This window comes from Solanum stenotomum, chromosome 1 (assembly GCF_019186545.1).
Source record: "Solanum stenotomum isolate F172 chromosome 1, ASM1918654v1, whole genome shotgun sequence".
Lineage (NCBI taxonomy): Eukaryota > Viridiplantae > Streptophyta > Magnoliopsida > Solanales > Solanaceae > Solanum > Solanum stenotomum.
Genome location: NC_064282.1, coordinates 95,860,827 through 95,874,012, shown reverse-complemented (window position 1 = coordinate 95,874,012; position 13,186 = coordinate 95,860,827). Strand labels below are relative to the sequence as shown.

At 32.2% G+C, this 13,186-nt stretch overlaps 2 protein-coding genes and 1 pseudogene across 2 annotated transcripts in view; 1 reads left to right on the top strand and 2 right to left on the bottom strand.

The window, feature by feature from the left end:
- The window catches only part of LOC125859796 (receptor-like protein Cf-9 homolog), an 11,432-nt gene extending 10,021 nt beyond the window's left edge, over positions 1-1,411 (bottom strand). Inside the window, exons 1-2 of the mRNA XM_049539619.1 lie at positions 1,070-1,411; positions 93-930 (exon numbers count right to left, since the gene is read on the bottom strand). Coding sequence (XP_049395576.1) covers positions 93-930; positions 1,070-1,411 — 1,180 coding nt within the window. The remainder of the gene's footprint in view (positions 1-92; positions 931-1,069) is intronic.
- Positions 1-13,186, top strand: part of LOC125853235 (receptor-like protein Cf-9) — a 333,480-nt gene that overhangs the window by 77,739 nt on the left and 242,555 nt on the right. The window lies entirely within an intron of this gene.
- LOC125859768 (putative pentatricopeptide repeat-containing protein At1g10330) overlaps positions 1-13,186 on the bottom strand; it is a 157,580-nt pseudogene that overhangs the window by 49,111 nt on the left and 95,283 nt on the right.

The following is a 13,186-nucleotide window of genomic DNA, read 5'->3' as shown; positions in this document are numbered from 1 at the left end:
AAGCTGTTGTGGAATTTCTCCGCCGATTTCGTTGGATGAGAGATCCAATGATTCAAGTACAGATAATTGGTGCAGCGATGCTGGTATAATACCTTCCAAGCAATTATGAGATAAGTTTAACGTACGAAGACCAATGAGATCTCCAATAATGCTTGGGATATGACCTTCAAATTTGTTGTTAGAGAGATTTATGATTATGTTTGTAGTCAAAACTCGAGGAAATTGAAGCTCCAGTCCTTTTGTTGTCACTATAAAGGAATTTGAGTAAAAATTAGAATAATAATCTGCTACATACTCACGGGTTCCATTTTTCTCACCAATTATTTTCATGGCTTCAAAATTCTCGAAAAGGCTCACTGGTAAATCTCCACTAAATCCATTGGATGAGAGATCTATGATTCGAATTTGAGCAAACAAGTTGTCAGTCCTTGAATCTTTTATAGGGCCATAAAACTTATTTGATCTCAAGTTTAATAGCTGCAACTCAGGTAGGGCTCCCAACCATTCAGGAAATGTGTCATTCAATTCATTGTTACCTAAGTCGAGAACTTTCAAATATTTGCAATTGATAAAAGATTGCGGGACTTTCCCCTCTAGCTTATTCCTGTCAAATTTAATGACTCCAAGATAATTTCCTATACTAAAATTTGTATTTAATGTCCCACTAAGACTATTGTTGCTTAAATCCAAAATCCGAAGGATACTTATCTCACCCAAACATAATGGGATTGTTCCCTCCAAACTATTGCTGCCCAAATCTAGCACCATCAGTACTCGATTGCAGATGGTTGATGTGATCTGTCCACTGAGATTATTTTGTGAAAGGAAAAGATAGTGCAGGATTTGCTGGTATAGGAATGACTTTGGAATAGGACCTTCCAGCTGATTTTGTTTGAGAGAAACAACAAACAATGATTGGTACTTGAACTCCTGAATTTTTCCACTTAAACAGTTATCACTCAAGTCTAACAAATATAGTGAAGGGAGGGAGAATGTCCAGGAAGGTATAGTCCCATTTAAGTGGTTTGATGACAAGTTGAGACTTTGTAGGTTTTGCATACCCACTTACATTAGAAGGAATTGAACCTGTTATTAGGGAATTAAATGAAAAATCTAGCTCAACAAGTTGCGTGCATGTGTTTAAGGATAAGAACTCAAGTTGGCCATTAAAGTTGTTATTTCCTATTGATAACGACTTGAGCTTTCCAAATCTAAAGAAATTGGAAATTGGTCTTTCAAGATGGTTATAAGCAAGAACCAAAGTCTCTATATTGGTGAGATTCCATAGAGGTTTAGGAATAGACCCCGAGAGATTACAAGAAAACAAATCTAATTTACGCAGTGAAGTTAGATGACCAAATGATTCAGGTATCCTACCAGTAGCATTCACATTACTAAGATATAACTCCATGAGTGATGTACTGCTATTCCATTTGGTTGTGGGAAACCTAACAGTGAGCTGGGGATTGAATGATAAATCAAGAGATTCTAAGTTGGAAAGGTGAAAAACAGTTTCAGGCAATATCCCGTATATCTGCGTGTCTGAAAGTCGTAGATTTGTTAAATAAGAAGAGAATTTCAGAGGAATGGTGGAAGAGATGTTCACAAAGCTAAGGTGGAGCTCTCTTAATCAGGTCAAGTTCTTAAGGAGCAGTTCAAAATTGTGAGGTCCGAATCTAAGACCATCCAAATAACTCTGGATACGAAGAACGTGTAATTTAGAAAGACGAGAGATTTCTACTGGGATTAGACCTGTAAAATTTGAATACGATAGATCAAGATGTGTCAAACTAGAAAGCTCACCAAATTTAGGTGAAATGAGCGATTCGGAAAAATGGTTATCAGACAAATCGAGCCTTTTAAGATTGGAGAGTTTAAAGAGGCTACTGTTGTAATGAAACTTGCCTTGAAGTCCGCATCTAGTGAGGTTAAGCTCAATCACTTGTCCCGTCGCCTCGTTACAAAGAACTCCATCCCACGAGCAGCAATCTATGCTCTTGTTCCATGATTGTAATGTCGAATAATCATCTATAGTAAACATGTGCTAGAATTGTAGAAGAGCAAGAGCTTGATCTTTGGGGCACAAATGAGATAAGGATGAGCAGAAAGCAAGTTGACAGAGTAAGGAAAATAGCATTAAAAAAACAAGTTTTACGTAACCCATTTCTGCACTAAAATGTTCAAAACTAATTAAGTTGGTAGATAAGAAATCAAAAATCTTTTCTTTGTTCCTCTATTCAATAATTTAGATGAGGTATATATAGCACAAATTAAGCAAAGAAAATCCTTCAAATTTTTGATTGATTTCTTGGTGTGTAGACCTTGACTTAAAAGGAAAGGATTCACAATGAAAAAAACTATTAAAATCTATAGTTGATATAGAAACAGTAAAAGTTTGATGTTATTTAGGATTTGCCCATGTTATAGTGTGTTATAATATTTTAAAAATAATTCCACTGGACATCAATTTTCTATGAATATAAAAGGAATTCAAATTATATACATGGCATAATACATATTTTGGACCTTAAACTTGGCTTCAAATTTTAACTTTGACCTCCAACTTTCATAGTGCTCAAACAAGCACTTTAACTATCCAACCTTTTAATAAATAAACACGCGATTTTTGGAGCCAAGAGCGTGAAATGCAAACGCTGCCACGTGTATTAGTGAGCCACTCAATGGCTGCCAACTAATTAAATACTTTACACGTCCATTTTAGAACTAAAAAAAAATAAAATTAATCAAGGGTAGAGTTGTCATTTCAACATTTTTTTTTTACTGTTGTAGGCCTCAAAAATTACTCCTACTCGCGCAAAAAACGTGCACATCACGCGTTTTGCCAGGTAAGACACGCGTGTTTATTTATTAAAAGGTTGGATAGTTAAAGTGTCTGTTTGTGCACTATGAAAGTTGGAGGTCAAAGTTAAAATTTGAAGCCAAGTTTAAGGTCCAATATATGTATTATCCCTATATACATTGACAGTATAAAATAATGGCATAATACATATTTTGGACCTTAAACTTGGCTTCAAATTTTAACTTTGACCTCCAACTTTCATAGTGCACAAACAAACACTTTAACTATCCAACCTTTTAATAAATAAACACGCGATTTTTGGAGCCAAGAGCGTGAATTGCAAACGCTGCCACGTGTATTAGTGAGCCACTCAATGGCTGCCAACTAATTAAATACTTTACACGTCCATTTTAGAACTAAAAAAAATAAATTAATTAAGGGTAGAGTTGTCATTTCAGCATTTTTTTTTTACTGTTGTAGGCCTCAAAAATTACTCCTACTCTCGCAAAAAACGTGCACATCACGCGTTTTGCCAGGTAAGACACGCGTGTTTATTTATTAAAAGGTTGGATAGTTAAAGTGTCTGTTTGTGCACTATGAAAGTTGGAGGTCAAAGTTAAAATTTGAAGCCAAGTTTAAGGTCCAATATATGTATTATCCCTAAAATAATTTTTGGCTATCATGTTGCTTTACCGCCCGTAAAAGGTTACTTCTCATATTTCTTAGATCATTATTCCAAGCTTGTTGTATAAATTTTCCAATGACTCAATCGCATAAATTTCTTTTGTACTCTGAAGTGCCAATGCATAGGAATTAAAGTACTGGAAAAAATTCTCAAGTCAATGCAAAGAAAAGTTCAAATAAAAGCTACAACAGAAAAATCCTATCACTTGTAATACAATTTTTTTGATACCTTAGTGGACGAATATGCCACATTCCAAGTCCTAGATATTTATTACAAAGAAAAGTGGCTCACATATATCTCTACTATAACAAAAGTGGATCACATATATTCATACCGTTATAAAAGTTACTCACATATACCTTTTCATCAAATGAAAGTGAAAAAAATAACAATTCTAATTTATTTTTCTTATATTTAATTTTAGGGCAAAATGGCAAATATACCCCTCAACTTTGCGATTTAGAGCAGATATACTCCTCGTTAAAAAGTGATGCATATATACCACCATCGGCTAACAAATAATGCATATATACCCTCGGTGTCTAATTATAAATTGTATACATTTACCCTTTTCATTAACAGGCTGAATTTTTTTTAAAAAAAATCTCAAAATTAGTTTATCAGTCAAATTTATTGTTGTGGATCATAAATGTATATTCAAAGTTGTAATCTTTCGTCAATACATACCTATGAATTAATTAACGTACTTATCATCTATCGACGGATGTGATGGATGAATGAACCACAAATTAAACAAAGAAAAATCTACTACTTTGGATGTTCAATCAACTTTCCATATTTCTCATGATTTAGTCAAACGATCATATTATCACAAATCAACAACTTGAATTGCTTCATATAATAGCTGGCCCAGGGAGAAAAGAAAAGTCTGTAAGAATATTAATTGGTGTATAGAGACCACATCAACAACATTTTTCTTAGTAAAAAATTCATACAAGTTTGATTAGCTCTTAAATAGAACAATAATAGCAGGAATGTACATGTAAGCATTTCACCTTTGCAAATGCAAGAAAGAACTAAGATTATAAGAGAAATCAACTAATTTTAACAATACGAGTTTGTTACGAATAACAATATCAAGTTCAATTTAAAATAATCATAGTAGTATGATGGAGCAACAACATCAAAATTGGGAGTCTGAAATTTGTGGGCTATTTGGACATAGAGATAGGGAGCTGACTGCTAAAGCATGATCCAATAATTGGAAAAAATCTCATATTTGTGGTCCTGTTTGTTTGCATAATAATCAAAGTTTGGTAGGTATTTGTAATAAATTTTGGTTGGTGAAGGGTGGTGGTTGAAGTGCTCATATAATTAAATTATTAATAACTTCTTTAATTCACAAAAGAAATAATGATATAAATGTCTATCCTTATTTATTTACTAGTTTTTGGGAAGGTGCATTGCACGTTTGTCCCTTGTAATTACTATAAGATTTCTATATATTTGAAAAAATTGAATTTCAGAATAGAAAATATAGTGTATTGCACGCTACTTAGTATAAATATTTGTAAATGATTTAAATACAATTAAAATATGTATCAATAGTTATTCATAAATTAAGTAATCAATAGAGAAGGAGTGTAACACCGAAATTAAAGCTTAACATCAAATGGACAATCTGACAATCATAGCAAATAGTTTTAAGAAATTGTAAATTTCACATTAGTTATTAGTTATGAAGATCTCATATAATCAATATCCATTACATTATTATAGCATCACAATAAATTATACAACTTCAGACAGTGGCGGAGCTAGAATTCTGTCTAAGGGGTGTCAAAATATAAAGAAATAAAATCGTGTAGAAGTCAAGGAGTGTCACTATGTAATATATATACATAAAAAAATATTTTTATTCTAGCTATTTAATGTAATTTTCCAACGAAGGGGTGTCAGTCGACACCCCTTCACTACATGTGGCTTCGCCACTGACTTCAGATGTACTTTATGTTCATCCCACAAATATTCAAAAATAAGATGAAATAGAGTAGACTAAAAACAATAAAATAGCTAATGGATTCTACAACTTTTAAATAACAAAAATTAAAGAGAGAAACAGTTCCAGTGTAAAATAACAAAGCATAAATAGATTTACCTCTTTTTTATTGCATATGTGATGAGCAATTACATCCATCAACAATTATACATTAGAATAACTAAGTGTATGCATTAACATAAAGTGACCGTGATGAGCAATGTAATTACATCCACCAATAATCATCCATCAACAATTATACATCGGAATAACTAAGTGTATGCATTAATATAAGTGATTTTTTTAAAAATTGGTATGTATATAATAAGTCAGGAATCATAAAAGTCATATAAAAATTGATGATATACATAACATCTATGAGAATTCGATTGGTTAAAGTTGGATATGTAAAGTTTCTGACTAAAATCTATATATGTGTGCCATTAAGATGTATGGTTATTCAAAGGACATTTTTGTTCTTTAATGCTAAAGGATATTTCAGTTTTTAAAGGATATAATTTACTACCTTTTGTTGTTACGAAACACTTTATCTATCAAACTCCATTTTAGAATGAAAACAAATTAAATATTCTGTGAATTAATTCTACCTGAAAATATAATGAATTAATACCATAAAATTATTATTTAAATTTTTTTAATAATATTTAAATTTAGTGAAGGGGTAAAATCGTAATCCAACTTTGAAGTTAAGATCTTCGCACTTATAATAATACTAGTTTTCGAACACGTGCGTTGCACGTGTATTCCAGGCTAAGTAATAATTTATTAAAATAATATTAGAATAAATGTGTGATGAGTTATATGAACTTTGAAAGGGATAGGTTACCTTTTGTCTGAATTAAACTTCAGAGTCCTTTCATAATCAAATTTAATAGAAATAATTAGTTAAAATGTGTATATATAATATCAAATGTAACATGACAAGCTATTAAATCAACATGTTTCATGCGATGCAGCATCACATTAGACAATGAACTTCAAAGTATGAATTAAACCTCTAAAATATAAGTTCATTTACAATATATCGTCATATATAACAAAAATTATTTATAGTAATTCATGAAATTACACATTCAAGTGTAACCCAAATTAAAGCTTAATAGCATAAAGACACAACAACTTTACTAATAAACATCACCAGAAATTACCATAAAATGCATTCTTGACAAAATATCAAAACTATTACTTAATTGTATTGTTGTATTAAATCTACAGTTGGCTAGATAAATTTTAATATTTATATTAGTATGTATATATCAGACAAGTTAAAGAATCTAAATTTCAATTATATGAAATAATTCGAATAACAATATACTTACCTGAACTACTGTGTGAATCAATTGGAACTACATCTTATGCTTTATCCAGAAGTGTTATGCATATTATATAAAACTTAATAAATTACATGAAAAGTTTTTTAACCGATAAAAATTAAAAAAAGCAATAAATGTAAATAATGGGATAAACTCATATAATTGTACACTAATGGCTCGATAGATTCATGAACTTCATGTTAATTTTTTCTCAATTTATTGATTTATTTATTAAAAGATAAATGTATTATTTGGTAGATATTTTAAAAAGGTAGTGTTTAGATATGGATAAAAATGTCTCATTAAGGTGACTTGAATCTATGTATTCATGAATAGGAAAAAACGAACCAACATTAACTTTTTAATAATTATTGAAAACTGAAAAACTCTATATACAACTGTTCTAACATAAGAGAAGATAGAAGTAACATCAAGAATTTGAATAGGCTTTATTAAGTTATTACAAATTAAATATTTTTTGAAATGTAATTAAACATTATTGTTAGAAGTTAAATTATGAAAATAATTGTGATATACTACGGGGCAAAATTGTAATCCAACTTTCAAGGTACCGCATATCAATGAATATTTAATTTTTAAAAATTACATGAGTATTATTCAACACTATGTTTCAATAAAGGAAGAGATTTTGTGTTCCAAAAGTCAATTGTTGAAGTTGTTCAATTGTCTTCTTAATTTTCTTTTTGGGGGTGTCACACAATTTATTATGATCACTACCTTTAGTGAAAAATACCCTCACAATTTGGAGCATACATCCCAAAAGAAGGAATTTGATTGAAGAGTAAAACTATATAATCTCTTTAAACTTTACGTGGGCATTCAATTTGATAGTATTTATTTAGTTTTTCATTACTTTAGTTTAAGACAAATAAATAGCTAGATAGATACATATTAAAACCTTGAATATACTTTTTTCCTTTAAGGCTTGTAGCTCCAAACATGCAATCACATTTATTCATAAATTTAAATTATTAGTGTATTTCTAAAGAATAACATAAAGTATGGTACATTAAAGGTAATTCATAGATTGCAAGAGAATTTCCTTTTGAAGTTATAGAATAATATCAAAATAAAATGATACGATGTAAAAATATATATAGTGTGCATCTTTTGTCCACCTAGTCACCACAAAGTTTGTAACCATCATAAAAAAAATAACATTAGAGTTTTCTGACTTTTCGACTCTAAAAATAATCATTATGATGGGTATAGTAGTATTCCATGCAATATATATTGAGGACTTGGGGTGAAAAGGATAAAACAAACAAAAGCAAATAAAATTGACCAAATATAAAAGAATAAATATATAATAGAATCTACAAACAGAACATAATATAGATGATGCTAAAACATATAAGTAATAAGTGACTAAATTTAGGAAAGGATAATTGTTTGTAGCTATACACAATCTATTGAATTGATATAACATTTGTCACACCCCGAGGCTACACCCTGGGCGGGACCGGCACCCGGAGACCATTGCTGGCCCCAGGCGAATCCTTGGCCTGGCTTTCTTGACTCAGCGGAAACCTAACTCACCAGAATAACTCAATGCCATGCAAAGACATAAACAACTTAATTGATAAAGATCTGGCCCAAAAGGGTAACTCGAGTCTCAAAATAGAATATTTACATATATACACAAAAGAGAGACTCAAACTAACTGATTGTCTGTCTATGAAGCCTCTAAAATACTGAGATGGATGTTGGGACAGACCCCGCAACATCCTAGTAGAACAAAACTAAGTACACAAAATAATTGAGTCCTCTGGAATGCAAGGAGGCTCACCACTGACTCTGGAGTGCTCAGCTGGATCAACGACGTGCAGGATGCTGATCTGGGGTACCTGTATCTACATCGTCATAGGATGCAGGCCAACTGGCATCAGTACATGGAATGTATGAGTATGCGAGCTGGAAACTAAGCAACAAAGACTAGAAGGAAATCTGGAAGAAACTGAAAAGTTTACCTTGCTCAACTCAACTCAACCTGACTGACTTCTTTCAATATAAGGCAATTTAAAACAAGTGCGATATAAATAAAGACCGTTTAAAACATGCTATAAACTCTGTGTGTATACAAAGATACCATAAGCCTGAGATGTATATAGAAATACAATGAACTGATGTATATAAAAATACAATAATTTCTGTGTATGAAAATACAATAACTGCTGTGGGAGTTTCTCTAACCGACAACCATCACATGAGAGCTATAGTGATGATACAACGAACGACCTCACGCTGCCAGAGCATCTTATACCCGGCCAAAGGTATAAGACCTGAACTGCCTAATGGATCCACTAGTCTATCTGGAAAAAAAGATTCACCTAAAAAGTATGATCCTTTCCTACCCATGGTGGCTAACATGGTTCTATGGGGGCTATGGGTTCTTTGAACGCTCCCCCAATTCGGTGCTCGATACTACTCCAAAAAATGTACTGGCTCTTATGTTTTTAAAACATATTTCTTCCTGCTGATATGAGATAATTACTCAAAAACTAGTCCGAAGGCTCTTTGGAAATCTCAGTTTCCAATCTTGTTTAAATGTACAAACATTTCTTTAAAACTTCTTTGGGAATACATAGTTCCCTAATAACTTTGAGAAATGAACTCAACTTTAAACTCTTTACTCAACTTGAAACTCTTGACTTAACTTGACTGGAAACTTGAGCCTTAAATGAAGTTAAAACATTCAATAAAGACTCTTGAATAACTTTAAAAAAACTTACTTGAACTTACTCTTAAACCTTGCTTGACTTGACTCTAACTTCCCTTAACTTTGATATTAACTCGCCTTGAATTGGATTATGGATTCAAGACATATGATCGCATGTTTATAGATGAGTTCGGGAGGTTTAAATGTACATTAGAGTGTTGGAAACAACTAGGAAACATAGGTATAATACCTAGGAACATGCATGAGAAAGTGTGGAAAAAAAGGGAGAACATGGCGTCCTTGGCGCTCTGCAAGGCGCGGAGCGCCAGCCCTCGAAGCTCAGAAGGCACCTGCTGGCGCTCTGAGAGGCGCGCCGCCCCAAGGGCTGGGCTTCAGAGCTCCTCTTGGGGCGCGCTGGCAGGCGCGACGCGCCAACCCCTAACCCAGAAAACTCGACTTTTCTCCCTTGTTTTGCCAACTCTAAACCACCCTTACTTCAATGGATTCAACCCCAAACACTAAGGATCATCAATCTCTCAACATACAATAGATTACAACTCAAATACACAACCAAATCATGTCCCACAACCAACAATAACTTCAACAACACAATCAACAACATCAACAACACAACCCAACAACTTCAACAACATATCCAATCTTTTCTCAATAACAATGAGTTGGGTGTGTGGGGGAAAGGATCAACCCACACTAAGAACTCACATACCTTGATAGGGATCACCCTCGACGAAAATCCACGATGATCTGGACGAATCTTTGCTTGATCTTCTCTTTCTCCTATTCTTCTCCTCTTCTTCTCTTCTTCTTCTCTTCTTCACTCTCAAGAACCCTAACTCTTTCTCTTTTAAAATGGGATAAAAATGATCCAAAATCAGCCTAACACACAATATAATCCCAAAAGAAATGGCTAGGGAAAAGACCAAAATGCCCTTAAAATTTCCGGACGGATTCCCTTCCAACTGCCCAACTTTCAATGGCCATAACTCGCTCATACAAACTCGGAATCGAGCAAACTCAGAGGCGTTGGAAAGATCATTCCACAAGCTTCACACCCATAACTGGAACTACTCCTAACTCATCCTGATCTAGGAGTTACGACTGCTCAAATTTGGCCAAAAACTCACTGATTTCCACACTTGGCCAAATTTTCCAGATTTTTGAATTCCTTCCAAAAATGACTATTTCCGATTTTAAGTCTCTTCATAGATATTTCAAATTACCGGATGTTACAACATTTTTCTTATGTAGTTCTCATATATATCTTATACTCAGTGTGACACTTCCTTTATTTTTTAATATTTCAATGACATATAGTTTATAGGTAAACATAAGTAACATTGATTATGTTTGTAAATGTATCTATCTTAAAGTTTGTGTCTTATTTTTAAAAAAACTATAGTCTCCTCCTTCTATCCACATACATATCAAGATGTTGTTTCCGTCTTCTTTAAGGTGGATAATGTACCGTGGTATAGAATATACCTTCTTAGGATAAAATGATTTACTTCATCAGAATAGTGGTACCTCATAATCAGCTTAACTTCGAACTCACTCAACGACAATAAATCACACCAAAATTTTTAAAATCAAGAAGAAGAAGAGTAGAAGATTAAAAAAATTATGGTTGAAAAATGAGAGGAAGCCCCTCTATTTATAGTTAACAAAGGGTAGTATGGACAAGTGTTTTTGTTGTGTCTTATCTGAAAAGTCATAACCTTTTCGAGAAGTCACGATCTTTTCGAGAAGTCACAACCCTTTGGAAAAGGCACAACTTATTGAAAAAGTCACAACTCTTTGGAAAAGTCACAACTCATCAAAAAATCACAACCCTTTGAAAAAAGTCACAACTTATCGGAAAAGTCACAACTTATTGAAAAAGTCACAACCTAAGGTGGGGAGGGATATAATAGTAATTTAAGTTAGGAGTTCATGCTTTTATGATAATATATAGATATAGATAGATGTATAATTTTCTCTTTTCGTACATAGATAATACTTTTGCAAGGAAAAGGAGAGTGAGGAGGACTTTTCTACAATATCAATTAATTCCTTTTCTTAATAGTTGTTTTGCTTACTTATTACATCAATTTTAATTCAATAGCTTCTTTATTGATAGTCTAATATTTAATAATCATAAGAAATCGATTGGTCTAATATTTAGAAGGGATGGTATAGGCTAGAAGAAGATCTCTCATATGATTTATTTACAAATTTTGAAATTGAAATGATACAAGACTAGCTCCAATTTGTGCAAAGTCTTCCTCACTTTTTTTTTCTTTTGTTTAAAAAAGTATTGTCTATGTATAAAAGAGAAAGAAAAGAGAAAATCATATATATTTCAAGTGAAGGTATGTACAAAATATATCCATCCATTTTAATAGTGGAAATTTGAATAATGACAGTTGAGACCTAAGTTCGACTCTTGCATTTTGCAAAAAAAAATATCTTCGTTTTTGCTTGGCTTTTCCCGTAGTAGCGGCTGAGATGGGCTTTATTTATGGGCTGGATCTTTATTATTCTTCTTCTTACTTTTTTATTTTCTTATTTTTGCTCTATATATCCTATTTCTTTTATTAATTGGTTTTTGTTTTTTAGGTATATTCTTTTTAATTTAGCCTTTTCTTCTTACGTTTTGTTCATTTTCTTTCTACCAAAACTCCTTTTTAACGTATTAACTTGAAGAATTTTTTTTAAATAAAAATGATAAATTGTTATTAAATTTGAAATTGAGGTCAAAAAATGTTTTAAATAAATAAGATAAGTCAAAAAATGACTAAATCCTTACAAAATTTTAAAGATTTTTGGTGATCTTCAAAGCAATATAATTAAATGGGGACTAATTAAGAATATAAAAAATTCAAAAAAATAAATAAAGTAGAATACTACAAAATAATAGAAAAAAAAAAGCACAGATTTTAAAAAAAATAAAATCTATGGAGTAGAATAAAAGTAGAAAGACGCTAAATGGGGCACGGAAAGTCTACTTAAATTTGGTGGGTTAAACTCAGTTAAAGTTAGTCTTTCTCTTCTTCACGCTATAATTTTCCAAAGTTTGCTTGGCGAGGTATTTCTTTTTGTTTTCTACTTTCATTTTTCTGAATCTTTTTATTTACCCTGAGAAGTTATCGAGCGGTTTGCTAGTTAATTAATATGAACAATAGATGGTCATGAAAAACATCGTTTAAAGGAAAGTTGTTCTCTTTGTTTCCTTCCCGAGTGAAGTGTCAAATCCATATGGGTTTCAATCATTAGCAATTCTATATCATTCAATTGCGTGTTCATGTCTAATCTTAGTTTAGGCTTTAAACACTATTGCATGTATCTCTTTGCAAGTTATTGTTAGGTACTGAGGCGTAGTTGTATAATTGTGATATCCAGGTCAGGTCAGCTTGTGTTTTGCTCGATTAATTCAATCGGTACCATCTACCTTCCACCATATTGGATAACCTTACCATCCGAGACTTAGGGAAGAGTTCTTCCAGTATCACCTCTTCTAGGATTCTAACTTTGGTTTCCGAGGTTGTTTCTCCAACTTTTTAACTGCTAAGATAGCAGACTGCAACTTTGGTCCATGGTTTCCTGATGTTTCTTCAATCTTTTGATGAAAAATGATCATGAGTCTGTATACAAATATATTTGAACACTGTAACTAGTAACTACAGATTTT